Here is a 24,754-nt window from a genome sequence, read left to right as displayed (position 1 = left end):
TGAGCTTGTTGACATTTTGCATTTTCACATTTTTATTTATTTTTTTTTTATTTGTTTCACATTTCTTATATGTTTCATGCACTTCACTAAATGCGGGTGCAAAGCACTTAGTTGATAAGTGGCATTGGCGGTGGCGATGGCGGTGACTCGGTGCGTCGTTGCCATTATTGCCACTTTTACTCATATATTATTCCATATGCATTTAATAAAGACTCTAAACTTGCGCCAATGCATTAACCTTAAGAGCTTTCATTATACGTGCGTTAGGGTGTGCTCGGACTGAGAGGCTTCCACGATTGTTGAGTATATTTTGTTTACTCTGATATTTCTTTAGATTTGCAGAACTATCCGAAACATTTTTTTAAACGAAATTATATTTACTATAACACCAGTTAGCATGCCGTATGATGAAAGCTTTAAAAGTTCATAGAAATGTATATTAAGCTTTAAAAGCTTTCGACAAAAGACTGATTAAGCAAAAACTTTTCTCACTAGATTTTAACTAAAAATCTCTAATAATTATTTCATTTTAAAATTAATCTCTGAGGTAATTATGGTCGAATAATAAAGCGAACTACATTTACAGAATAGATTTTATTTGAAAATCTGACTTTTTCTATAAAGATGATTAGCCTAACGTTATGAATTCATAATGGAATTCCAGCAAATGGATTAAAATGACTGGCAACACAAGTTGTTGGCTAATAGTGGCTTGCAAGTATATTAGCTGAAAATTTTCAGCATAAATGTTAATGGAAAAGAAAGTAGATTGTAGCTAGCAGTGTTTGAGTCAACTGCAAACAACAAGAAATAAGAAGAATAACAATGGAATTGAGTGTATAACGTTCTTATCGGTGCTATGAACTCGCAAAATGGATTGAAACATAAGAGATTTATTGAGGCACACCATGGAAAAAATGTGGTTTTTCGCTTAAATTAAATCTAGCACTAGTAATTTATAATATACATTCAAAATTTCTAAGATTTAAGAAAGTATAAGATTTCATCAAAGAGCCATAAATAATTGTTTCATTCCGTGCCAATTAAACCTTTGGTTATCTATTCAACTGTTCGGTACTTTTTCAAAAAATAACGGAAAAACAAATTTTTTCCTCTAGACTTTACGAGATCAAAAACAATTATGAAATTCCTTTTACTACCAAATATGTTTTCCTTATTTGTATATAAATTGTAATATCGTTTTCCTACTCAATAATCTAATATAACGCACAGATCATTTTCGCCACAACATATCACCAGCTCAGTGCCATCGTTTATCAGTCTCGGGGAAATGCGCAATCAAATATTCTAATATATGAATTTCTACAAATATGAGTTTTTTTTATTTCAATTGCCTGCTATTTGTCATTCACTTTCATGCTTCTTCGGCGAAAACCGAAGAGCAAGCAATAAAATTTCAATAAAAGTGAATGTTTTCCAAATTAATTCCATACCGACTTCGTTTTGTCATTTCCTCTGCGGCGATGCAGCCGCCCATTTCCTACACTCATTCTACACTCTAGTTTTCCTCTTCAATTCACTTGATTACAAAGTAATTTATTGGCAAAACAGCAAAGGCAGAGAAAAATCCCGATAGAGTAGTACATACAAACAGAGAAAAAGTTGAAATAGAAACCGTCGAGCGTTGAGCGAAGTATCGAAATTCATTTTCTTTGTGTATTTTTCGATTCCCAGGCAACTGGATTAGGACAATGAGACCCTGCAGGAAAGTTATTACATGAGGATATAGTTCTTTGAGCACAAAGTTCTCGCCCATAAAAGTCATGGCGTACACATTTTCAGTGCATTTTCCGTATGTAGGACTTAAATTACAGTTGAACTTCTCTAACTCGAATCACCATAATCCACAAAAAATCTTCGAGTTAGAGAGACATCCAAGTTACGGAAGGTAATTTGTATGAAATTTGAATTCTATTGCCAATTCAAGAGTTTGAGTTATGCAGAACTTCGAGTTAAAGTAGTTCCAGTTATTTAAGTTCAACTGTATTATATTTTATAATAAACATATATTTTCGATCTTTTTGTGAAAGGTAAGACCTTAAACATTTCCTACAAGGAATATGCGAGTAGTCTTTCGATTTGCAAATAAAGAGGGTGATCCAGAAATTCTTAAAATTTAATAATATTACATAAAATAATTTGTGTATTAATTATCTGCGCGCCGAAATGTAGGCAACATTTTCAAATATGCGAGAAATATTAAACATTTTAACTTAACTTAATTTAATATTTTAAAAAATCTTTGCAGACACTCTTCGATCATTTATAGAAAGAATATAACGTCCCATAGCACCTAAAAATTCTCATCAATCACCCACCCACGTTAGATACGTATCCGAATGTCTGCAACCAAATTCTCACTCTAGCAATTCTTTTACAGTTCACCCGTCTGTGAGCACATACAGTTATATATCTAATAACCTCATATCCGTCTCAGTTGTGTCTCCTGCGAATACTAATCACGCCAAATACCAAAAATCAACAAACAAATGAAAAAAAAATTCAATAAAGAAGCAAATCCAAAGTTAACAAAAAGAAATACGAAGTCAAACTACAAAAATTATATCGAATTCAGCCGAGACTCAGCCATTGCGCAAACAACAAGCAAAGCGGCGATGGGCACAAGCAAGAAAGTCTGCTGTTTTTGCCACAGATGAGGATTGTGAGGCGTGTGGATGCAAGGCACTGATACTTTGCAAAACTAATTACAACACTCCTTGTTGCTAAGTGGGCGTGACCAGCGACGCAATGCACGCTCAAACCGAACATTCCGCCAGTCGTTAACTACACGCAGCCTAAATACGTACCCTCCTCAGCCTCATCGCCCAACTCTCTCTTACCTCTGTCATGGCACCCATGCGACCCAGAGCCCCTTTCACAGCTTTTGGTTGCGCATTTCACACTTTTATTTGATTGTGTTTGCGTAGAATTTCGTGGAGAGGATTTAATTGCGAATGCTGAACGCGTATTTTCGACTGACAGGCACACAAAAAACGAACCGTTAAAAGGTAGTAAAAAGAGCAAATGCAAAAAATAATCCTGCCACACGCTCGTGCAACCACTACTCACACACTCACGCCGCCATTGCTGGCTACACCCCAACAACAACATTTGCAGCCGCAGCAGCAGCGGCAGCGACGTCGTCCTCGGCAACGTTCATTTCATTCAGTGACTGTGTCAACATTTAACTCGAAACTCGAATAAAATTAATTATTTTGTCAGTCAAATGTCGCTACCCGGAATTGGAGGATTACATTTTTTCCACCCACCCAAGTCCGCCGACCATCAATCGCTCAACCTCCGCATCTGAGCACTGTTCGTCGCCTGAACTGTCGTTTCTTTTGTGGGTTTCCTTTTATTAATGCTGGAAATAAGAAAACAAGTCCATCGCTTTGCTCTACCGTCTCTCTCTCTCTTTCTCTCTCGACCAGCTTCCACACCCACAAGGTCAACCGTCTCTATACTTATCAATATTTGTATGTATGAGCTCTTATGTGTGCTCCCTTTCATGGCCTGGTTGCCAAGTTGTGTCAACACAGACACCCGCCTACCCACACTCACACCGCCATTTAACCACCGGCATCCATCGAGTTTCGCCACAACCACCCAAGTTGCCCCGAGGTTAAGTTATTTTTCGCAATTTAAGCGTCATTTGTCGTTGTAAAAATCGAGAAAAAAGTCACTCGATGGCGAAAAACATATAAACAAAGTAACGAGATCCGCACAATTTCGGGCGACAAGCGATTCTTCTCTGCTGCATCTCAACTAATCCGTCGTGTTCTCGCGCACTGTTGCTCTTCATGTTCGCGTTGTTGCTTCCTTGGTTATAATGGCTGTTAGTAATAGTGTTTTTGTTGTTGTTGGTCTTGTTTGGAGTGTTGCATTCGATTGTGCACACCTTAACCTCATTTCGCTGGAGTCTCACACTGCGGTCACTTTGCTTCGCCCTTAACAGACAGAGCAAAATGAAGAGCCAAAACAAGCAACACGGTCTACTGAGCTTTTTCTAAAGCCAACCCCAACCAAGATGACTGGTCAAAGCGAAGAGCAAAACTGAAAGTGATAACCGTTATAACTAGTCTGTTACAATAACGTTGAAATGAAGCGATAAATAGATTTATGAATTTGTAATACGCAGGGTTGTATTTAATATTTTTAATAATCTAACATCCGCATCTCGTCTAAATGTTTTGACAATTTTTTTTAATCGAGTTGTCTTATATCAAAGTCAAATTTGTAGAAGACATTCTTATTGCTATAATTTCTGCAAGAAATATGATATAATGACAGTTCTTGGGCGTCTAACCAAAATTTTCTTGTACTCTTTTTAATAAAAATATTTTCTACATTCCCCTTCAGTTAATACCTATTATAGGTCTCTGTAGAGACGCTCTTCTTTGAATTAAAAATGTTTTCAAGTTCTCAATCAACTATTGTCGATTTCCATAGTGCTGCAGTTACGATTTACAGAGATCGGAACCTCGCGAATAGCTAGGCGACAACTAAAATGTGTTGAGACGCTCAAAATCCAAAGATAAGGGCTCATATCAGGCAAGCTCTACTCACAGGAACTGCACAAAAATGTTTCCAGATTGTCGAAATATAGTTCCAACAGTACCTGTTATATCCGTAAGATACTAACCGGATTCCAAAGCAAGAAAAAGTTAACATAAATAATCTTCAAGAAATATAAAATTGATCACTGACGAAGAAAAAATATAGAATCAAACAGGAAAATTTAATTTTTAACGTAATTGAAAGAAACAACTCGTGAAGACTTTTTTCAATTATAACATTCGGTGAATGTTTTGTAAGAATACGTTTTTCCAAACCATGATGAAATAACTTGGATTCTTAAGATTAGAAGATACCGAATCTGTATGACCAGATATGCACCCATTTTTTTTTTTTTGAAAAATTATTGAATACCATTTGAAATAACCCTTCTATTCTTGCTTTGAGGTGAACCCTACCAAATTAGCTAATATTGAAAAGAAGCCGCCAAATGGAGATATGCAAAACTCCAAAATCTGCGTTATAACACTGAGTTGTGTACTATAATCTCCATATGCTCCACATATATGTTTTTTTATCATGTATGTATATCTATATTCGCTAACACATTTATTATCAACTACTATTTTCTTTGCTTTCATGTCACACGTCAATCGAATTATGGCATTATTTGTGTACTCGTACAAATTTATCATAAATCGATCACATCGGCGAACAAGCGCTTTTCCAATTAATTGCAGCGTTATTCTTTCAATAAAATTGTTGCTGCATTATACATACACATAGCACACCTTCATTAACATTTTGATTACATTATCAATTTGTCGAGAATTTACCACATTAAGCAAGCGATATCACTGACGCACCCCTCCCCCACAAACGGCATGCACACATTTACATATGAGAAAAGGATAGAAAAAGGCTTCAATATCGCCGCATTAACCACACATTTAACGCGGCTCACATTTATTATCAGCTGGCCACACAGGTGTGCTGGCAACTGACTTTTGATTGTATGAATATAGATGTGTGTGTGTGTGTGTGTGTGTGTGTGTGTGTGTGTGTGTGTGTGTGTGTGTGTGTGTGTGTGAGTGAATCGTTTATCACCACAATTTCGGACATTTATTCGATTGATAATCTCCTTGAATAGCAATTCATGTCAGCACTCAACACAAAATATCACTTGCATCAATACAGGCACACACACACACACTCACACACTTGTATGTATTTGTAGTTGAGTTTGTGTGTGTGTGTGTGAATGTATATCCTTCAAATGAGCAACTCAATTGGTACTTCAGTGTTAACACTGAATTTATTGCATTATTTTGACAATTCTAAATATATGAATGTTTGTATACAAATATGTATGAGCTGTGGTTGTTGTTATTAACGTCAGCGATTGATTTTGTAGCGCAATTAGCCACGTGCTATTTGAGTGTAATAAATTTTATTATGAATAAAGTGTCGAAAATTGACGCGTGATTGCTCATAAGCTGTCCAATACTACAAATTTACATCATTTATACATATGTACACATATATATATATATATATATATGACAAGCACACTTGTTGGGGGCTTTAAAAAGATAATACGCACCATATTATCAGGCAATCATTATATTTGCATATACGTACATGTGGTTGTGTATGTAAGAGTATATGTAATATCATTGAAATTTGTGGCATTTAACATTCGTGCGCTGTAATCTCGTGCAGTTAAGTGGACGCGCACAGCGAGTCGATAGAGTCAATAAGTTTGCTTTAATGAAGCGATAATGAACTACTACATAAAGCCAACACTAACGACAACCAACAGCCGACAATTGTTAATCGCAGAGCAACAGAGCAGAGTTAATCGATGGCAATCGAAACCAATCAACGTCGCGGCGTGATAATAAAATAACCCATATAATTGTGGTTGGCAGACATTACACTATGTTAAATGGGTACCCGGTAAGCTCCGGTAAGGTCTTTCAGAGCAAGCTTATGTATGTTACTGCTAACCGTTAAGTCAACTAGAATAAGGGTAATCATTATATAGAGTATATGGAAACTGCGGAAATTCCTAACCTATTTCAGAAAATTTTTACCTTTCATTATATTAAAGATTTTATGTTCACTTACTTTTCTATGATAACTCACGTTTTAACCGACTTATACGGTATGAAGACCACTAGAAGATTGAAAATCTGCTTATCAGTTATATGGGGGCTGAAAGCATTAACCTGGTTTTGCCCGTTTATAAGGAGCACATCTATTTTGAATTTCTTTCGAATATCTGTGAGATTTACCGATATAGCCATAAACATTGAGATCCTCATATTCGATTCGTTTTCATGAAAAATTATAACTTTAAATATGACTTAATATGACTCTTTATAGGTTTTCGGTTGTAGAGTATAAAAATATGTATATTTAATATGAAATGATGTATTTTCCAACTGGGATTGAAAAATTTTCGTCACTGTTGACAGTCATAACTTCGAAGTCGTAGATAATTTCGTATACCTGGGAACCAGTATCAACAACACCAACAATGTCAGCCTCGAAATCCAGCGCAGAATCACTCTTGCCAACAGGTGCTACTTTGGACAGTAAAGTCCTCTCTCGACGAACCAAAATCAAGCTCTACAAGTCGCTTATCATTCCCGTCCTGCTTTACGGTGCAGAAGCTTGGACGATGTCACCATCAGATGAGACGATACTAGGAGTTTTCGAGAATACCGCAGACGATGGAAGATGAGCTGTACGAGTTATACGACGACATTGACATAGTTCAGCGAATAAAAAGACAGCCGCTACGCTGACTAGGTCGTGTTGTTCGAATGGAAGAAAACATCCCAGCCCTGAAAGTGTTCGATGCAGTACCCGCCGAAGGAAGCCGAGGAAGGGGAAGGCCTCCACTCCATTGAAGGGACCAGGTGGAGAGCGACCTGGTTACACTTGGAATCTGAAACTGGCGCCGAACTGCGAAGGAAAGAGAAGAGTGGCGCGCTCTCATCGATTCGGCTATAACCGGCTAAACGGTTGAACGCCAATAACATACATACATTGAAAAGTTTTCTAGTACGTGACCCACCCCCAGTACACCCAGAGAGTTATAGGTTCAAATCCCGGGCATTTTTTCATTTCCGAGTGTATCCGTGGCATGCAAAAACTTCTCATAATAATATCTGGCGATTCCCAGGTACCACGTGTTTACGAGACCAGTAACCTTCGTGAAAATTTCAATTTTTAAAACAACAACAATCAGTTTGGGTACTTTTATGCCTGAATATATAAGTACAAATGCATGTACAATTACAACAACGCAGTATATCCACACGCGCAAATGTTGTTTGATTAAATTCATTGTATGATTTCTTTAACAATTTCATTTGGAGGTCGGTTATATTAAATTAGTGTCATAAACCACAACAGCGTTGTGACCGGTTGTGCAGCAAGCGAAAATTCCCACGTTAAACAAACACACAATGACAAACACATACACACATACATACTTAGTAAATACATAAGTTAGTGTGTGTGTGTTGTAGCTTTTTTATATTTGTTGTCATTTGCACAACACATTTATTATTAACGATGTTATATTAACAATTTATTAAACAATTTTATGGTGTTATCGCAATTATTGCGCCAAACACACACTCACATGCATACAAGTACTCGCATATTTATGTATTTACTATGTACTTATGCAGATATTAAAGTAATCAGCTCTCATCCCACAAAAGACAATGATAAATAATTTGCAAGCAACAACACACATATATGTATGTACATGTGTATGATATACACACGTTTATCTATTTATTTATATATGTATTTTGCGTTGATTTATAGCCATTTGCCGGCGTTGGCTGCGTTTTATCAGGCATGATTCGGCGACATAATGAAATTTCCATCGCCCATTGGCGTTTACTCAATACATTAATGATATGCCGTCGGCTGATGCATTTATTTTCGACACAAATGCAAATAAATTGAACATTTAATTTTAATAATATTTTACAAATAAAGTAGTTAGGAGTTGTTGTTGTAGAATTGAGTGCAATTTAATTCAGAAAATTCTAAAATTACATGTAATTGCTTGTAGAAATCCAGTCATAATGGTTAGAAGATAATATCTTTTTTAGTTTTTGAAAAGCTCTCATCGTAGATAGGTAGGTAAAGTATGTGACATACGACGCTCTTAGGCCTTTAGGTGGCCCATTGTAACACCGCCGGGACTAGAATTCTGTCACACTAATAAGTTTTGCTATTTCGGAGACATCGTCCAGAAAATAGTAACCGGTCCTTGTCTTTCTTTTCCTGTGCAATGCCATGCAATCACATATAAGATCTTCTACAGTCTCCTCCTCTTCACTTTTTGGCCGCTTCTACAGTAGTCATTATACGGTGTCCCTCGAATGCCAATTAGACAGTGTCTTGTTCATACTCCTACTAGAGTTCTTAAGTCGGACCTTTTGAATCTCAATACACCTATTTCATTCAGGTCACGTTTGTCCGCTTATTGAGCAAGTCGTGGATTGTTTCCACCGAGACTCGTCTATGTATATGACATATTTGTCAGTTAAATATTACCGTTGTCATCCGCTTCACAGTTTCCTTGAATTTCCCTGGACACATTGAACACATTGCAGGTGTATCGTGAAATGTCAGATAGTCCGATTAATAGCTCAAGGCATTATTTCACTATCTTCGATGAAACTCTAAGAGGCTTTAGCAATCTCAAGGCCGCCTGGCTAACTAATGAAATACATATATACATATATTTCTTGTCCTTAGCACCTTCTTTGTAAAATAGAGTAGGTTTTCTTTGATTAAAGAAGTCTCTGCTTGAAATAGGCTGCAGTGATTTGGTAGTTGGAATGCGATTTTGATGTATGATTTTCTGAAAAGACGTCACCTACAAGCAAACCATCAAACAAAATGGATTAAATCGATCCATAAGAGTATGCGTGAGTCTTTAATATAACGCCGATAAGGATTTCGGATATAATTTTTATAACTTTTCGGTTATTATTATTGTTTTTGCTGCTTGTGAGACAGTTTTTGACCTGATGAATGATACAAGTTGTCGAATACAACCTCACTTCTAATAAATCGTCACAATTTAAATTAAATAAAAAACTCAAATACAACAGTTTACACTCACACAAACAACTGCAAATACCTGATAGATGTATGTATATTACTTAGTGTGTGAGAGTTAAGATTTCACCGCATAGGCCTGGTCCCATGCGAATATACCGCGCTTTATGTTGATCAACGCATTCGTTTTGCATTGCTGCCTAAAAATATGCAACAAAAGCGGCAAAGCCACTGCACTGCAAATATGCAATGCGCTTCTTCGCAAGCCGATGCACATTACTCACCGCTCGCCGCTCACCGATTCCCGTTCACCATTCACCGCTCGCTTTGGTGAATGTCCTGATTATGTAAGTAGAAAATTGGCTCAAATTATGCGCCGTATTATGAAATTATCAAGTGCATTGTTTACAGCGAAATGTAATTACGGCAATTGTAGGTACCGTTACTACTTTGGCGTAACGCAAACGCCCCCTCCATCTCTCTTCTCTGCCTCACTCTCTCACACTCTCGCGACGGGCAAATGCCAACAATAAAAACATGAAATTATTTGCACATCACTATGAACGAGTAGACAATTATACTAATGTATATATGTATGTGTATATGAATGTATGTTTGTATGTGTGCGTGCGTATGTGTGCACTTGTGCGCGCTTACAAGAGAACAAACAGTCAACCAAAAGAAGAGCAAAGCAAATAATGTAACTACGCGCTGAGTGCCTTATGCAGCGTGACGGTAGCTGGCAGCCAACTGCTACAACAACAACAACAATATGAACAACAACAACAACAACAACAAAACCAATGTTGTTGGAATGAGCTTAACAATGCGCTAATAACGTTTATTAAATGCGTACGAGATTTTAATCATCTCCGCTGCAGCATACCCCTCCACTCCTTCACCCTACTTCACCCTCTTACCCCGCTCGCCACGTCTGCACAGAGCGATTTTGCTATTTATCCACCGCCAATGACAAATTATGCAAATCCTTGTGAAGCACATTATATGTAATGCCAACAACAACAACAACAACAACAACAACAACGACAGCAACGGCAGCAACAACATGTAGTAGCACAATTGAAAATTAATCGTTGCAAATTAAAATGATGACAATGTCCCACATTACCACAGCCTCCCCCACAAATTGTTTGTGATTGCATGACTGTTTATACATACAACTGAACACATATATGTATGTATGTATGTTTGCAAAAGCGACTGTATTCTTTGCCTGCGTATTCAGTCGCATTCGAGTGACATTCAAGAATTCAGCTACTCGCAGACTGGATTTACTGACTTCTTCACTTTTTTATTTAACTTAATGATTAACGCTTAACGAGTTGCTATTTAATATTAAATTTCTGTATTAGATACAAAACTTCCACCTCCCCCATCATTCCTTCCTTCCTTCCATGCGCACACTACGCATGCGGTTCTGGCGGAAAGTTGATGTTATGTTCACCATTGAGACGCCCAACATCGCGTGCCTGCTGCTCCGCCCGTCGTTCCTCTTCATGGCCATCGAGTCCCAAGCCGATGCGTTCGATAAATTTGGCAGCACGATAACCATGGGTCTGTGAAGTGATTGAATACACATATAAATATATTCCTTATATCTCCATTAAATAAAATCTATTTACCTCATAGAAGAGCGCGCGTCGTTTCTGGCTCACTTCCGGATCGAAATCCCATTCGGTGCGCACATGCGTTATGGGCTCACCAGCTACATTATTCTGCAGAGTCTCCGTTATTAGGCGCGTTACGAAAGCTTCACTGCGCGGCAAGATGGCGAGCAATATAGCAATTGTGACCTGAAAGAGCGATGGAATAAATTGAGTCATTATTACTTTGCAGTGGCTCAATTTCTATTAAACTGGGCTATGGCGTATGAGTAATTTTTTGCTACAAAGAGTTACTGTAGAATAAACAAGACGACTTATATTTAGTTAGGGACGAATTCTATCATATATTTAGTCAAATTTGCCGCCAAGAGCTTTTGTGCTTTTGAAGAGCTTTTGATAAGGGACGTTGCCACTTAAAGTTAGAGTCAACTGCTCTGTACTCTATTTAGTCAAATTTGCAGCGGGTTTCCTCAGCTTATCCATATTCAAGCTCCATTGAAGGCTTAGTTGAGTTTGTTCGTCAAGAGCATGAGCTTTTGCGAAAGGGACGTTGGCACTTAAATAACCGGCGAACTTTTGCACAGTCCGAGCAATGATTTGATGCACAACACTTTAATTTAGACACTTGGAAGTATTTTCTGAAAAAATTGATAGCAGATTTTAAGTTGAAAAACGGCATCACAGTCCACTCGATGCGTTTGCTGAACGAGTAAAAATCAAGTTTGTCGTTTAAGTCTTTCGTTTGGCTTCAGATCAGCTGTTTAATTTATATTTTTTCACAAAGATACATACATTTCACTATCTTTGTTTTACATATGTAAGTGTATGTAATATTTTTAGTAAACCAAAAAAACTTACAAGCACAAACTTAAAACGATTTATTAACATTTCAACTCAATTATACCGTAAAAAAAATCAAAAAACTTGAAACACTTTTCGCAATTTGATCGCTCAAAACTCCATTCTGCGCCAACACCAAACGCCAACTAATAAGCCAATGAAAATTACTATTTTAAGCATTCGACCAACTTCGAATTTAGGAAATATGCGCGCTCACACATAAGAGTTGTAACAACAACAGTAAACAACGCTTGTGGCATATTTGTGCGAAAATCGAATTTTGAGCGAAAATTTAGAAGATAACGTCCATAAAAAAATACACAACACACACAGACATACATAAAAATATAAACGGCATAGTTGTAATAAACAGACAGACATATTGAACACAGCTTTAACTCTGAATACAACACAGTTTCATATTGTGATCAGATTCAGATTGGCTTTCCAAGAGCATTACAGTAAAAAATTCAAATGTTTGCACTGGTTATAAATATTGCTCAATGAATATCTTTTGTAAAACTCGACTTGAGATTAGCTGCCGGGAGCACCTGTTACACATGCGCAGACCAACTTTGAGCTCAGCTACTCATATCAGCGCCACAAAACCAACAACAATTGTTGCAAACTTGTTTTAATGTTTATTTAGCTTATTTGTCTGATTTGTTTATTTAGTTGATGGGCTGTAACGCTTGTGCGCTCTCTCTCCTCCGTTGGAAAGTAACGCTCATTGTTGACTTACTCACTTACATATTATTTTTCTAAGCTTATTTTCTATTATTTTTCTAAGCTTATATGGCAAAGCAAAAGATTTGCAATAGGAAGCATTTAGTAATTGCTCAGTTCCTAGTAAGCACTCATAATTTGGGTTAAGCTCAAGATATAATTTCATTTTTCAGTTACCAAAACAATGCAATCTTTTTGTTGTTTTTACAGCTTTAAACTCTTTATGTATATGTATGTAAGTGTATATTTTCAAGTTCAATCGACGCATTTAAAAATGCCTTTAATAACATCAAAAGCTTGGTCGCCGACTTGTTACACTTTAGGTTTTGACCCGCTAATGAGCAGCGTGTGTCCTCGCATTGCATTAACTCGCGTCTAATGGAGACCCTGAGAGCACACATTCATACACGTTGTAAAAATACTTTATTATTGTGATATCTGTCAATGCATAATGTTTTTCAAACTGAAAATGACTAGCAGCACGCTTTTGATGAGTAGTCTATTTTCCTATACAATAACGGACTGTGGTACAAGGTTGCTTTTCAAAATGAAATAAAAAAATTATTTACTACTTTAATTAAGAAAAAATGCATATAAAATGTCAAGGGACTACTTCAACAATTTTAGGACCTAAGACAACTTGTAAATTCACTTTTTCAAGATCTCGAATAAACTGAAAATATTTTTAGAATAATTTGTACCAGTCTTACACTTTCGATGATGTGTATTTAAAGTTTTAATCTGACAAGAAAATATATTTCGAACGATTCCAGAACGATTACGAACTTTTTTCTGACTCGTATTTGATGATGAGTCATCTTACTCAACTCGGCTCAAAATGGTCTGTTTGCTTTCCGTCACGCAAATTCCAAATGTTGACAACAATGTGCCAACTCAGAAATATTTAGACAAAATAAAACAAATCACCTGAATCTGGCCACTTTGCTTTGTCGATTGCATAATGCATTATAATGGATCTTTTTTCACGATTTTCAACATACAAAACGAACAAAGTCTTCCACTCTCCAACTGTTGTTGTACCACTACTAGCAAACGCACTATTTTTGTGTTATTTTTTAGTTCAAATTTGAGTTTGCGCTTCAAGTCTTATATTTGGAGCCACTTGCTGGCCTCTTTACCGAAAAGGGCTTCGATGTAAAAAACCTGATTTCCTGCACGTTTAACAAGCTTATTTCGCATGCTCTCTGTTACAGCTCACACTCGGTATTTCGCTCTTTAACTGACATGCATCTCAATGATGAGCATTCAGTTATTTTTATTCATATTGACTTGGTTGCAAAATTTCAAATATGACCTCGTAGTAAGTGAAGAAGTGTATGGAAGTGGGAGATTTTGATTTTGGGCCATGGCCATTTTGCGCAATACTCATGATTTGTGCACGCAAGAGAGCCGCACTTTCACTTTCATTTCACTCATGTTGATGATCACAAAATGTTTGAGCAAAAGCTGGGAAAGATTTACTTGAGATTTTTACTTTCCGTAGCAGTTAACCAAATGTCTTCAGCTGCTCCAAATGCATAATTTAGTCTGATTTCAAAGGCATATAGGTGGTCTTCCCATTATCCGAATTCATTTCTTGTTATGAAGTTCTTTGGAGTATAATATGCTGGTTCAGCTGTCTACTTTGTAATGCAAACCTTTTGTCTGGAACGGTCTTCATTTATAGCCATCATTAAGAAGATAGTTATATCATATACGATGTCTTGTTGATTCTTTACTGCTTTGTCCGTATATATCAAAGCCCCACTAATCTACACTTTTATTTATAATTCCTTCATATTCATAAACCTAACGTATGGAAAAATAAAAAGTCGAAATTTCAAGTATAACTGATCGCGTAGCTTTCAAAGAGCTATTCGCTGAGTTTCGCTCTCACCTTAACCTTCTCTTTGTTTTCTTCACATTTCCACATGCATCTCTCTTCAAACTAAATAAGCTCGGCACAATCAACCAGTTAGCTACTTGGGGCTCATACTACTAACCAACATAACAACGGCGGCGACAAATTTAGTAACCAACCTGACGTGCAGGAAGACACTGCCAAACCAACAAAGCGAGTTCCAGACGCGACACCGAAAACCAAGAGTGCGAACGAAAGAACGAAATTACCACCGATTAAGGCGGAAGTGAGGCATAATTTTCAAAATTGTTAAAGACGTTTTCCAGAAATGGCGAAATTGGTGGCAATTTTGTTGCATGTAAGTGCAGTGTGAAATGTGGCAATTAGCCCTAAAATGGGCGCAAGCAAACTCGCATATCTCGAAAAAAAAGCTGCGTGATTTCATATTTATGCATAGGGTTGGGAGTGAAATGGGCGGATGTTAAGTAGGTCAGCGATCGGCGCAATTGTTGCATAGCATCCCATAACATAGCATGGCATAGCATAACATAGTAACATATGCATAGACGCATAACTCAGTTTAATGTGTTTTTAATGGAAAGGTATTCGAAAAATCTCGCGCCTTTTAGCCGAACTGCTGTGTTTTCATTTTTGACATAATTTCCACATTCGAAAGCACACACTGAGCCGAGCTTGTTTGTGCGCTTAAATTGGCATAGCCATAGCGAACCGCAGCAGACCCGCAGTGCACCGCCATCTATGTACATATGTATGTATGTACGATACTAACCAACAATAGCCAAACAAAAATAGTAAAAAATAGTAAGTGAGCAAACTATGCGTTCGCCATGGTAAATGTGTAAATAAATACGTGCTGCGGCCTCTACTGCCAATTGTCACTTTCGAAAACTGTTTTTGTTTGAGGCGTTGCTTTGCGATGCGTTTGGAATTCCAATTTTGTTGGTTGGAAAAAGCCAACATAAAGCTTTGTGTTTCTCCAAGTTTCGCTGTGGCTTGAAGGGGCTCCACGCAAAGCCGCTATTGAGTGCCGAATCACGAATTATTTTTAAACAACCCAAAAGGCTGCGGCCAGCTTAGGTGGTTGACAGTTTTTTAGGCCAACACAAAGTGCACACAAATTAATCTAAGCATACAGCGGAGGGCATAGAAATGTGTGCAGCTGTCGAAGGCGTTTATCAAATTCAATTTACCAAAAAAAAGTTGTAGTAATTTAGCTCGGTAGCTATTGTTGATGAGAGCGTATGTATTTTATAAATATAATAAATTGTATATGGAATATGAAGCGCGAATGTATATGGAATATATGGAATTTTGGCTCGGAACAATTCCTTTGACCAAAAGAAAGCAGAATTTTCTCTCAAGATTTTTCAAAAAATTTCTTTATACATATTTACCCACTTCATATACGTATGTATGTAAATTAAAGGTAACATTAGGTAAAATTGCCAAAGCAATATGCTCTTTCTATTATGGCACTATTTTTATGTTCGCAACTGTTTTTATGTTATTTATGAGTCTGCATGAGCATTGAAATTACACCACTTCGCAATGAACCTTGAAAATAATAGTGAAACATTTTTTTCATAATTTCCAAAATCTCACATATGCAAGCATATATATACATGTATACATGGATGCATGGCTGTATGAATGTCTCTATGTTCATCTGTGTTTGTTAACTGAATTGTCTCTTATTTTAAACAACTTCACCTTCTCACGGTTTAGTGCACTTTAACTTTTTCTTTGAATATTAGAGATTCAGAAATATGGCTTTAATAACCTTTATTATATGTACACACATACAAAACATACATATGTACATATGTATACATGGATATTATAATATTTACTACATAATTTTTCATGACATTAAAATGAAGTGATTTAATGTCATGAAATGATTTAACAAATGCGCTAATCTTCAAATATATATTATATAAAAAAAATATGTTTAACAGTTTATTACTTTCATTTCTATAAATTTCCCTTTTTTCATTGCACTTCTTATTTCCCTTTTTAGCTGCTTATGTTTATAGTTTGTACATGGCAATTTGGTTCCGCCACTGTGCAGCCGCGTGCTCCCAATTTCCAGTACTTTGAGCGGTAAGCAATTTCAACACAAAATAGTTAAAAAAAAATTTAACAAATAAAATGTATATATATTACAGTCCCAAATACCGTTATCCCTACTATGACGAGAACGGACGTGGAAAACTACTTTATGGCTACGGTGGTCCGGATTTGTATCAATACAAGACTTACACTCCTCTGGAAGGCATACATTAGTCAATTTTACCAACTTTATTAGTTCTTAATAATAATTTTAAGTTATTTAAATGTCATAAGTTTGTTCCATTTTAATTTTACTTCACTGTTGCATTACACTCAAATAAACCTATGATATAAATTAATGAATCCACATAAAAAATTAATCACTTTTTCTGTTTTTTTTTTCAAGACACGACATAATTTTAATTATTTTTTTAGCAAGTAGTCTGATTTATACACATTACAGCACTAATTTATGGAGTAGTCTTCACACAATTCACTGACACAAACACGTATTTCTTATTCTGATCACTGGGTGATAAAACTCACCACGAAAAGCAACGGTTGGGTATTTATTACATCTAGTTAAATCTAAGCAGCAGTATTTTCAAATAATTAATGAAATCACAAAAGGGGCACAATTCCGATACTATGGCGCCGCGATCTATTTACACCGTTGGAAAGAGGACGTCCTCCCGATTCAAAAATATATAGGGTAATAGGTACCGCAGACGCCTAGTTTTCGAGATAAAAAAGGTATGAATATTACTTACAGTACATATAAATATCTAAAAACATAAAAAAACATTAAATAAATATTTAAAAAAAAACTTTTGAAATATAAATTTCAATATGCATGGCAGCGCAGCCGTTAAAATTTCCCACTTCATAATATGGCAGCACTGAATGTGGTGAATGTTTTATTCTACAACAAAAAACAAATTTGTTTTTACTAGTGCTTGCACATTTTATCAAAAATAGTTTGCAAATTAAATTTATTTAAATAAAAATGTCACGGAAAGAAGCACTCTCGCAATTCATAAATCAGATACATGGACGACCTGTGGTGGTTAAGCTAAATAGTGGTGTGGATTACCGCGGTAAGTAAACTTCATGCTGCACTGGACACTTGTTTAGCTATCCTGTACAACTGCCGGTCTTTGTTCCAGGTGTTCTGGCTTGTCTGGATGGTTACATGAATATTGCGCTCGATCAAACCGAGGAGTATGTAAATGGGCAGCTCAAAAATAAGTATGGCGATGCATTTATACGCGGTAACAATGTGCTATATATTTCCACGCAAAAGCGGCGCGTATGAGCGTCTTAAATGAAACTACATTTTTCGCAAAATCGAAACAAAATAAGTTTTGTACTTTAATAATACTTAGTTTAAAATAAATAAGTAAATTGTAGTAAATAATTGGACATAGTTTTGTACTATTTAATGTTAATTTAGCGCGTGGGGTAATATGGTGTACCAAAGTCGTTCGGAATTGCACCTTGTTGCTTTAACTGTTGCAGTGAGTAGCCACGACCCAGCATATCTACTAAGTTAACACCACGCTTACCATAGCGACGTTCAAAATATGGACGCCATGCACGTCCGAAATGTGGATTAAATGGTATTTCACTCTTTTGTGTAAAAGGCGATGTACCTAAAAACAAGTGTTCTATATAATCCAATACCGCCTTCTTCTTCTGGAAATGTTCTAGAAAGAGATTCGCCTGTCCAGCTGTTTTTGGATTCTGTGACGGTAAATTCCGAAAGTATTCATAATTTGCCAAATCCAAATTTGATAGATCAATGGTATCGATAATGTCACGCAGTAATGCTTGTGCGCTTTGTTGTTGCAAAAGTAGCAAACACTAAATAAACGAAAGATTTTCTAATAAATCTATTTCTGAGTCATTTAAAATTTATGTTTATAATTTTACCGCCACAAACGCTATCGCGCCAATATGTAGGAATTTCGGCATTTTGCTTTTGAATTAAACTGCCTCTAACAGAGCACTGATTTAAACTGATTGTTATAAAAATCAATTGATTACGTGAAACCTTTGGATTCAATACTGTTATTTATCTTATTGCAAAATTTTCGAAAAATTGTTGCAAAATGCATTGCGCAGCCATTACAATATGCGTGCAATCCCACCTGTCCACATTATTTGCAACACACATTGACCGGCTCTACGTAGAGTGTACACATTTTCATAATTAGTATTCTATACACGATCCATATGACGTTTTCATTGTGTTATGCGGGAGTACAAAATAATATGTCTTCGATTAAATTTATTGTTTGTAAGCTATGCTCCCCAAATGGCACACAAATAAATATGTACATATGTATGCACGCAACCAGTAATCCAAATCAATTACATAAATATTTGTTATAATTTATATTTTATAAAATTTTTTTTAATTGAGAAGTTTTATTCATATTTTTGAATTAAAAAAAATACCATAGCTAAAATATATATAAAATAGTCTTATACCCTTATATGTAATTATAAATATGTTGCGATATACGTGTATGAGTAACGGCTAATGGCATAGTTTTATAATATAATATAAAATATCACATATAAAGTCCCGCAATGCAGACTTCAACAATCTCCATAAAATTACAATTTGGCTTAATTAACATAATGTTGTATATAAATATACACATATAGTAACGAAGTATTAAATTCAAAATGGTTTTCGTAACACCAAAAACGTAATACTGTGTCAAACTCCCGTGCTGTGATCAGTTCCTATATTCAGCAGACGCTCATTTTGTTATATTCTTCTCTCTCTGCTGCTGCTTCCCGTCTTTCCCTTTGACTCTTCCTGTACCGGCAGATAAGTTCGGGAGCCCAAACCAATACTACCAGCAAGAGCAAAATATTTTGCGCATGCAAACACAGTATATACGAGTGTGTGTAATCACGTATCCAACCAAGCAGTTGACCAACGGTGATAACTAGTACACCTTTGGCGATCATATTCAAACCCAAGCCACCTGGTAGTTTTTCTGGTCGACAATGGCTTGAAATTGTTAGATTATTATTCAGCACTGTGGCTGATTTTGTCATGCCAGTAAAAATCGACATCACAATAATTGTAGTCATGTCCATGGATTCGGCAAGCGCTAAATGAGAAATCGAAGTTATTTCCTGTTCGACATAGTAACGAAGTAAACCAAACACCTTACCTGCACGTGAAATAAGTAAGCCCACGGTGCCCAATAGGAAAACAAGACGATAAGGTATTTTTAACTTATCAGTGATGCAGGGTAACAACAGCCGACATACGATATCGGCGCCAGCCACTGTAGACATGCACGTGGCTGTATTGAAGGTCGAAAGCCCAACCGAGTACTAAAAATAATAGAAATTTAAAGAGTGTAAATGAAGGTAGCTACAAAGTAACCAACCTGCAGGAAATGCGGAAACAGCATAGTGAACTGAATGGTGGATGTATATACTAAACCCATGCCAACAATGATGCTCCAGAAAGTGGTATCTCTGAGTAATTCCAAATCCATAGCTTGCACCAATCGCTGCGTGACGTTATGGCAACAGTGCTCACGAGTTGGACTCAAATGAGCATTTGCTTCTTCTTTTTTCATCAAGTTATTGGACTCAGCTTCGGTCACTTTAAATTGTGGTGGCACTGTTTTGTTTTTCTCATCATCAGTTGATAACAATAGACGTACATGTTGTCGATTATTATGTCTAATTGGAGGAGCCAGTGGTTTCAGCAGCGCAGCACCAAAAAGCTGTAATGAATTGATTGTTAGAAGGCGAAATAAGAAGACATTTACAACAAACTTACGCCAATCAGTGAAAATAGTGACATAGCAAGGACAGTGACTTGAAAACCGTAGTAATCTAGTAGTATGCGTACTACATGCGGTACAGTCACCTGACCTACGCCAGAACCAGCTAAAGCCAGTCCCACGGCACGACCTCGCTTTGTACTAAAATACGAATTGATAGACATAAATGTGGATGGTGTTATTAAACCGAGTCCAAGTCCAACCTACGAAGGAATTTTGAAATTATTAAATATTTATTTGAAGTAAATATTAAGAATGACTCACAAATACACTGTAGCCAACAATGAAATGCCAACTTTCTGTCGCGAAGGCACAAAGGAACAAACCAAACGAAACAAAAAAAATCCCAGCCGCTGCCACATTGCGCTGCTTAAAGGTCTTTATAGCCGGTCCAATAAATAAACCGGAAAAATTTAATGTCAAACTGCTTAAATTTAAAATCAGCGCAGCGGTGAATGTGTGCTCCTGCATACTTTTCAATTTAGCACCGAACAGCAAACCGAAAACCGAGTGTATATATTGATTTGTCATCTAAAACACAAAATAGTAAATAATGATTATGAATATATAATTTTCTACAAATCGTTTACTTACGTTTATCAATGCCACAGCGGCTACAATCACCCAACCCCGACCGCCATCCGGCACAGTTGTGCTCATCTGTGCAGCTTCCATATTACTATTTTTATATTATTATAAATCAGAAGTCTCCTCAGCAACGGACACACTGTAATGTTATTTCGACCGTTTTGCAATTATTTTTTATTTATAAGAGCCGCGACTGAAATGAAGGAAACAAACATAGGTGAGTTAAATAGCATCACTTATTGGGCGATATAAACACTTCATTACTATTTACCCTGCAATTTTTTGTATTTACTCAACCGATAAGCGAATCTGTCTCACAGATAAGATATAAAGATACGTGATAGGTTTAGCAACATGAAGCGAATGCCCATGAATCGTTAATCTACTATATTTAAGATGTCATTTGCACAAGTGAATGTACATATGTATGCGTCAACGACTATTTGGACAATTGAATTAATTCTACGCTCAACAACAGGATGTGAGAGTAAAAAATTGCGACTAAATTATTATCCAAATTATATTTACATGTGTATTAATTTGACCATTCGACGTAAATGTAATCTAGTCTACACAAGTGTACACATATGTATATACTTTACTATTTTAAGAATTGAAAGCCTTCTCGCGGCAATATTTTATTTTTGAATTTACACTTGTACATACATGCATATAAAGTGTTGTACATTTTTTGCTGTATGAAATATAAGTGTAATGTATGAAGCCATTGTTTTTTTAATTTTTTATATTATCACTGCTCTTTAATTTACACCTTTCCCCACTGGTAATTAATATAAACAATAATATTCTTTTGTTTACACTCACTGCTTCCGTAGCATTTTCATAGCATTTAATTATTTTTCTTTTTGCCATACCAAAAATAGAAAAAAAAGGTAAACACGGATTGCCAGACGTCGCAATAATTTTATTTATTTTACTTCAGTGGGTTTCTGATGTTTATAGTTTTTCGTGCTTCTATTGGACATTTGAGTATACTTTATTTATACATACTAGTAGTTAGTAAACCCAAATTTGGCAGAATTAAAAAATATTTGTATTTAATTTATGGAACAATTCAATTTGCAGAATGTTGTAGCACATCAGCGAGATGAATTCTTAGTTCTATTACTGAAATATCGTATATACTAATTTGCGCGCCATCTAACGGTGGTGAGTTAGTGCTTATAGCTTATAAGAATGGAGGACGGTATTTAAAAAAATCCGTTTAATTGTTTGAAAATAATTTCCTTATCAGTTTCTTGAAATATTTAATAATAGCACTTACCTCACCCAAGGCCTTTACCTCTTAATATATATATATATATAAATATGTAATCAATACTTATGTGAAAGTTCATGTACTCTCGATTAACCACTTCAATCCGGTTAATCACTATTTGTTACACTTTGAAATATATAAATAAATCAAACATCCCAGCTGCCTTTGGAAAACGAGCTGGGTAACGTGCAATAGTATGCCGCGGCCACAATCTGCGCTTAGCACCTAGGTACAGATGTATGTATGTTTATACATTTCGTAGGATGACCGTTATCAGTATTAATTATTGCAATAAAGTACCGTATATTAAGCACGGTTCAAAATAAATATGAAAAAACATAAAAACATCATTATTTTGACGAATGGAGCGGCACAAGTGGACGGATAGACTGCACAAGTCGACCGGGTCCGAACGAGTGCGTAATCCAGTTGAAACTGGTTTTGAAGTGGATTTGAATATTACGACGACGACGACTCTTATCAGCAAAGTTTAATTTCTGTTTTCTGTAATCAAATAAAACCAGTTTGAAATGACTAGTCATAGTCTGTGTTATAAGTTTATTTACTTTGTCCCCAGAAAACTTACAAACATACATACTATTACTAGAAAAATCGGGTATTTTTTTGGGAAGTGAAGATAATTCGTACGTGACACCCAATTAAAGTAATTGTTTTCTACTTTGCGAAATCAGTCCAAGCAGACAAAAAAATATTTGTTTACTTAAATTTTTGGGGTCAGATCTTAGGGCAAGAAATTGAATGTAGATCACATTGGTTCAGTAAGATCTAGTTTTTTCCATTTAACGGGATGCAAAAAAGCACAAATAGGACAGTAGTAATAAATACTTAATAAATACTCTGTATAAATACATACATACAGACATATTAAAGTAGAGTTACATTTATTTATGAAACCCCCTTAGTTTTGCGCATACCTAAATGGATACTGCTATTTTTATGAACGCAACTGTAGTTGTGATGAAATTAGGAAATCGTACGTTATGTAAATGTCAATAACTGTAATATTTGAACAGTTCAACAGATTTTGTTTATTCTAAAATTTTGCGTTGTTGGTGTAGGAATATAGTTTTTCGAAAATAATATTAGTTTAATCTTGACATGCATATGCATTCTTTGTTTTCCCCTTGTAAATACTATACTAAATAGCACTAAACTGAAATTTGTCTGAAAACTGTGAAAGCAAAAAGGCTTTTTTGATAACTGTGTTATTAAAAAGTTTAGTCCGACTCGTTCGAGCTTTTGCGTTTTAGCCTGTGTCTCAAGTGATTATTAACGTATATCCGTCTCTAAAGATAATATCACAGAGATAAAAAAGCTTTATTATACAATTACTGTTTATTCAGCGTAAATTTATCTTCTCCTAGCGAGAACTATCATATCAACTCCATTTAGACGTTGGTGCAACCAAGACAAAAAATCAAAAAATTCAGGGGTTTCCAAACTATTAACACATTTTAAATAAATATTATGTAAAATTGTAACTCACTTTGTACTGCCGAATATCACTTTTCCAAATCTAAAGAATGTAACTCTTCAATTATATATGAATGTTTAAACACTTTCTATTAAGAATGCTTTTCGCTTCGCAGTTGCGAACTGAATGAAGCATATTTAAGATTGCGGCATCTTATAATGTTGGCGCATAGCGCACGTTGTCATTGTTTTGTAAATAAACTCATCGCTCGAAAAATTTTGCTAAATATAAGCATAACTTCAAAATAGTATGTTTTGAAGAATCTTCCTCATATGAGGACTATGAAATTTGCCAAAAACGATTAAGCTGGCTAATTAGTGAAAGCTTCCTGCAAAAGCTATACTGTTTAATTTTAGACCATATAATTTTCTTTTCGGAAAACCTAATAGCCTTCCATACAATTATATAAGTAATAAAGAATTGATTGTCTCACACATGAGAGGCAATAACGGTGTACCCAAAGTATTAGGCCGAAACTGCATAACACTTAAAAGAGTATGAATTTCACAGCAATAGTGATAAATCTGCTACTTTTTTATTAGACAAAATTCTACTACTTCCCAAGAAGCAACTCTGTTAGGAACACGTCAGATTTTCCCCAACTGAATCAATTTTCTACGATATGTAATCTAATAAGAATTCTATAGAGTTACCTAATTTTCAAAAAACATTTTTTAATTAATTTGATTTCTTTTGTTTTTGCAATAAAATTGTTAAATTATTACTTTTTAATAACTGAAAATAGCAATATATTTATATTTATTGGAATTTTTGTAGCCTCTTATGTTGCTTTATATGCATTCACTACAT

The 24,754-nt window shown here is 35.7% G+C and overlaps 5 protein-coding genes across 8 annotated transcripts in view; 2 read left to right on the top strand and 3 right to left on the bottom strand.

Annotated features, from left to right (window-relative positions):
- Nucleotides 1–17,156, top strand: part of LOC105221225 (uncharacterized) — an 86,389-nt gene extending 69,233 nt beyond the window's left edge. For 2 of the 3 annotated variants that reach the window (XM_054232963.1, XM_011198016.3), the window contains exons 2-3: nucleotides 16,730–16,812; nucleotides 16,878–17,156. In XM_054232963.1, coding sequence (XP_054088938.1) covers nucleotides 16,736–16,812; nucleotides 16,878–16,995 — 195 coding nt within the window. In that variant the 5' untranslated portion in view covers nucleotides 16,730–16,735 and the 3' untranslated portion in view covers nucleotides 16,996–17,156. Of the gene's footprint in view, nucleotides 1–14,809; nucleotides 15,047–16,729; nucleotides 16,813–16,877 lie in introns of those variants that run through there. The other variant, XM_011198014.3, reaches the window with a different exon arrangement.
- LOC105221224 (uncharacterized) lies at nucleotides 10,851–12,249 on the bottom strand. Its single transcript, XM_011198013.3, has 3 exons — nucleotides 12,120–12,249; nucleotides 11,280–11,450; nucleotides 10,851–11,213 (listed from the first exon to the last, which is right to left on the bottom strand). The coding sequence occupies exons 1-3, from the start codon at nucleotides 12,147–12,149 to the stop codon at nucleotides 11,061–11,063; spliced, it is 354 nt and encodes a 117-aa protein (XP_011196315.1). The 5' UTR covers nucleotides 12,150–12,249; the 3' UTR covers nucleotides 10,851–11,060.
- A 510-nt stretch (nucleotides 17,157–17,666) lies between the features above and the next one.
- On the top strand, nucleotides 17,667–18,183 carry LOC105221219 (U6 snRNA-associated Sm-like protein LSm6). Its single transcript, XM_011198008.3, has 2 exons — nucleotides 17,667–17,858; nucleotides 17,928–18,183. The coding sequence occupies exons 1-2, from the start codon at nucleotides 17,768–17,770 to the stop codon at nucleotides 18,074–18,076; spliced, it is 240 nt and encodes a 79-aa protein (XP_011196310.1). The 5' UTR covers nucleotides 17,667–17,767; the 3' UTR covers nucleotides 18,077–18,183.
- Nucleotides 18,097–19,032, bottom strand: LOC105221220 (uncharacterized). Its single transcript, XM_011198009.3, has 2 exons — nucleotides 18,694–19,032; nucleotides 18,097–18,624 (listed from the first exon to the last, which is right to left on the bottom strand). The coding sequence occupies exons 1-2, from the start codon at nucleotides 18,733–18,735 to the stop codon at nucleotides 18,211–18,213; spliced, it is 456 nt and encodes a 151-aa protein (XP_011196311.2). The 5' UTR covers nucleotides 18,736–19,032; the 3' UTR covers nucleotides 18,097–18,210.
- A 139-nt stretch (nucleotides 19,033–19,171) lies between these two features.
- Nucleotides 19,172–24,112, bottom strand: LOC105221217 (monocarboxylate transporter 12). 2 transcript variants are annotated; one of them, XM_011198002.3, is made up of 7 exons: nucleotides 23,957–24,112; nucleotides 21,177–21,363; nucleotides 20,847–21,113; nucleotides 20,579–20,785; nucleotides 20,178–20,522; nucleotides 19,956–20,121; nucleotides 19,172–19,892 (listed from the first exon to the last, which is right to left on the bottom strand). In XM_011198002.3, the coding sequence occupies exons 2-7, from the start codon at nucleotides 21,255–21,257 to the stop codon at nucleotides 19,522–19,524; spliced, it is 1,437 nt and encodes a 478-aa protein (XP_011196304.2). In that variant the 5' UTR covers nucleotides 21,258–21,363; nucleotides 23,957–24,112; the 3' UTR covers nucleotides 19,172–19,521. The 2 variants fall into 2 exon arrangements, with proteins under 2 accessions (XP_011196304.2, XP_011196306.2); XM_011198004.3 differs by lacking the exon at nucleotides 23,957–24,112 and adding an exon at nucleotides 21,837–21,965.
- Nucleotides 24,113–24,754: the final 642 nt, after the last annotated feature.

The sequence above is a fragment of the Zeugodacus cucurbitae genome, chromosome 6 (assembly GCF_028554725.1).
Source record: "Zeugodacus cucurbitae isolate PBARC_wt_2022May chromosome 6, idZeuCucr1.2, whole genome shotgun sequence".
Classification (NCBI taxonomy): domain Eukaryota; kingdom Metazoa; phylum Arthropoda; class Insecta; order Diptera; family Tephritidae; genus Zeugodacus; species Zeugodacus cucurbitae.
This window is presented reverse-complemented; position numbering and strand designations above follow the sequence as displayed.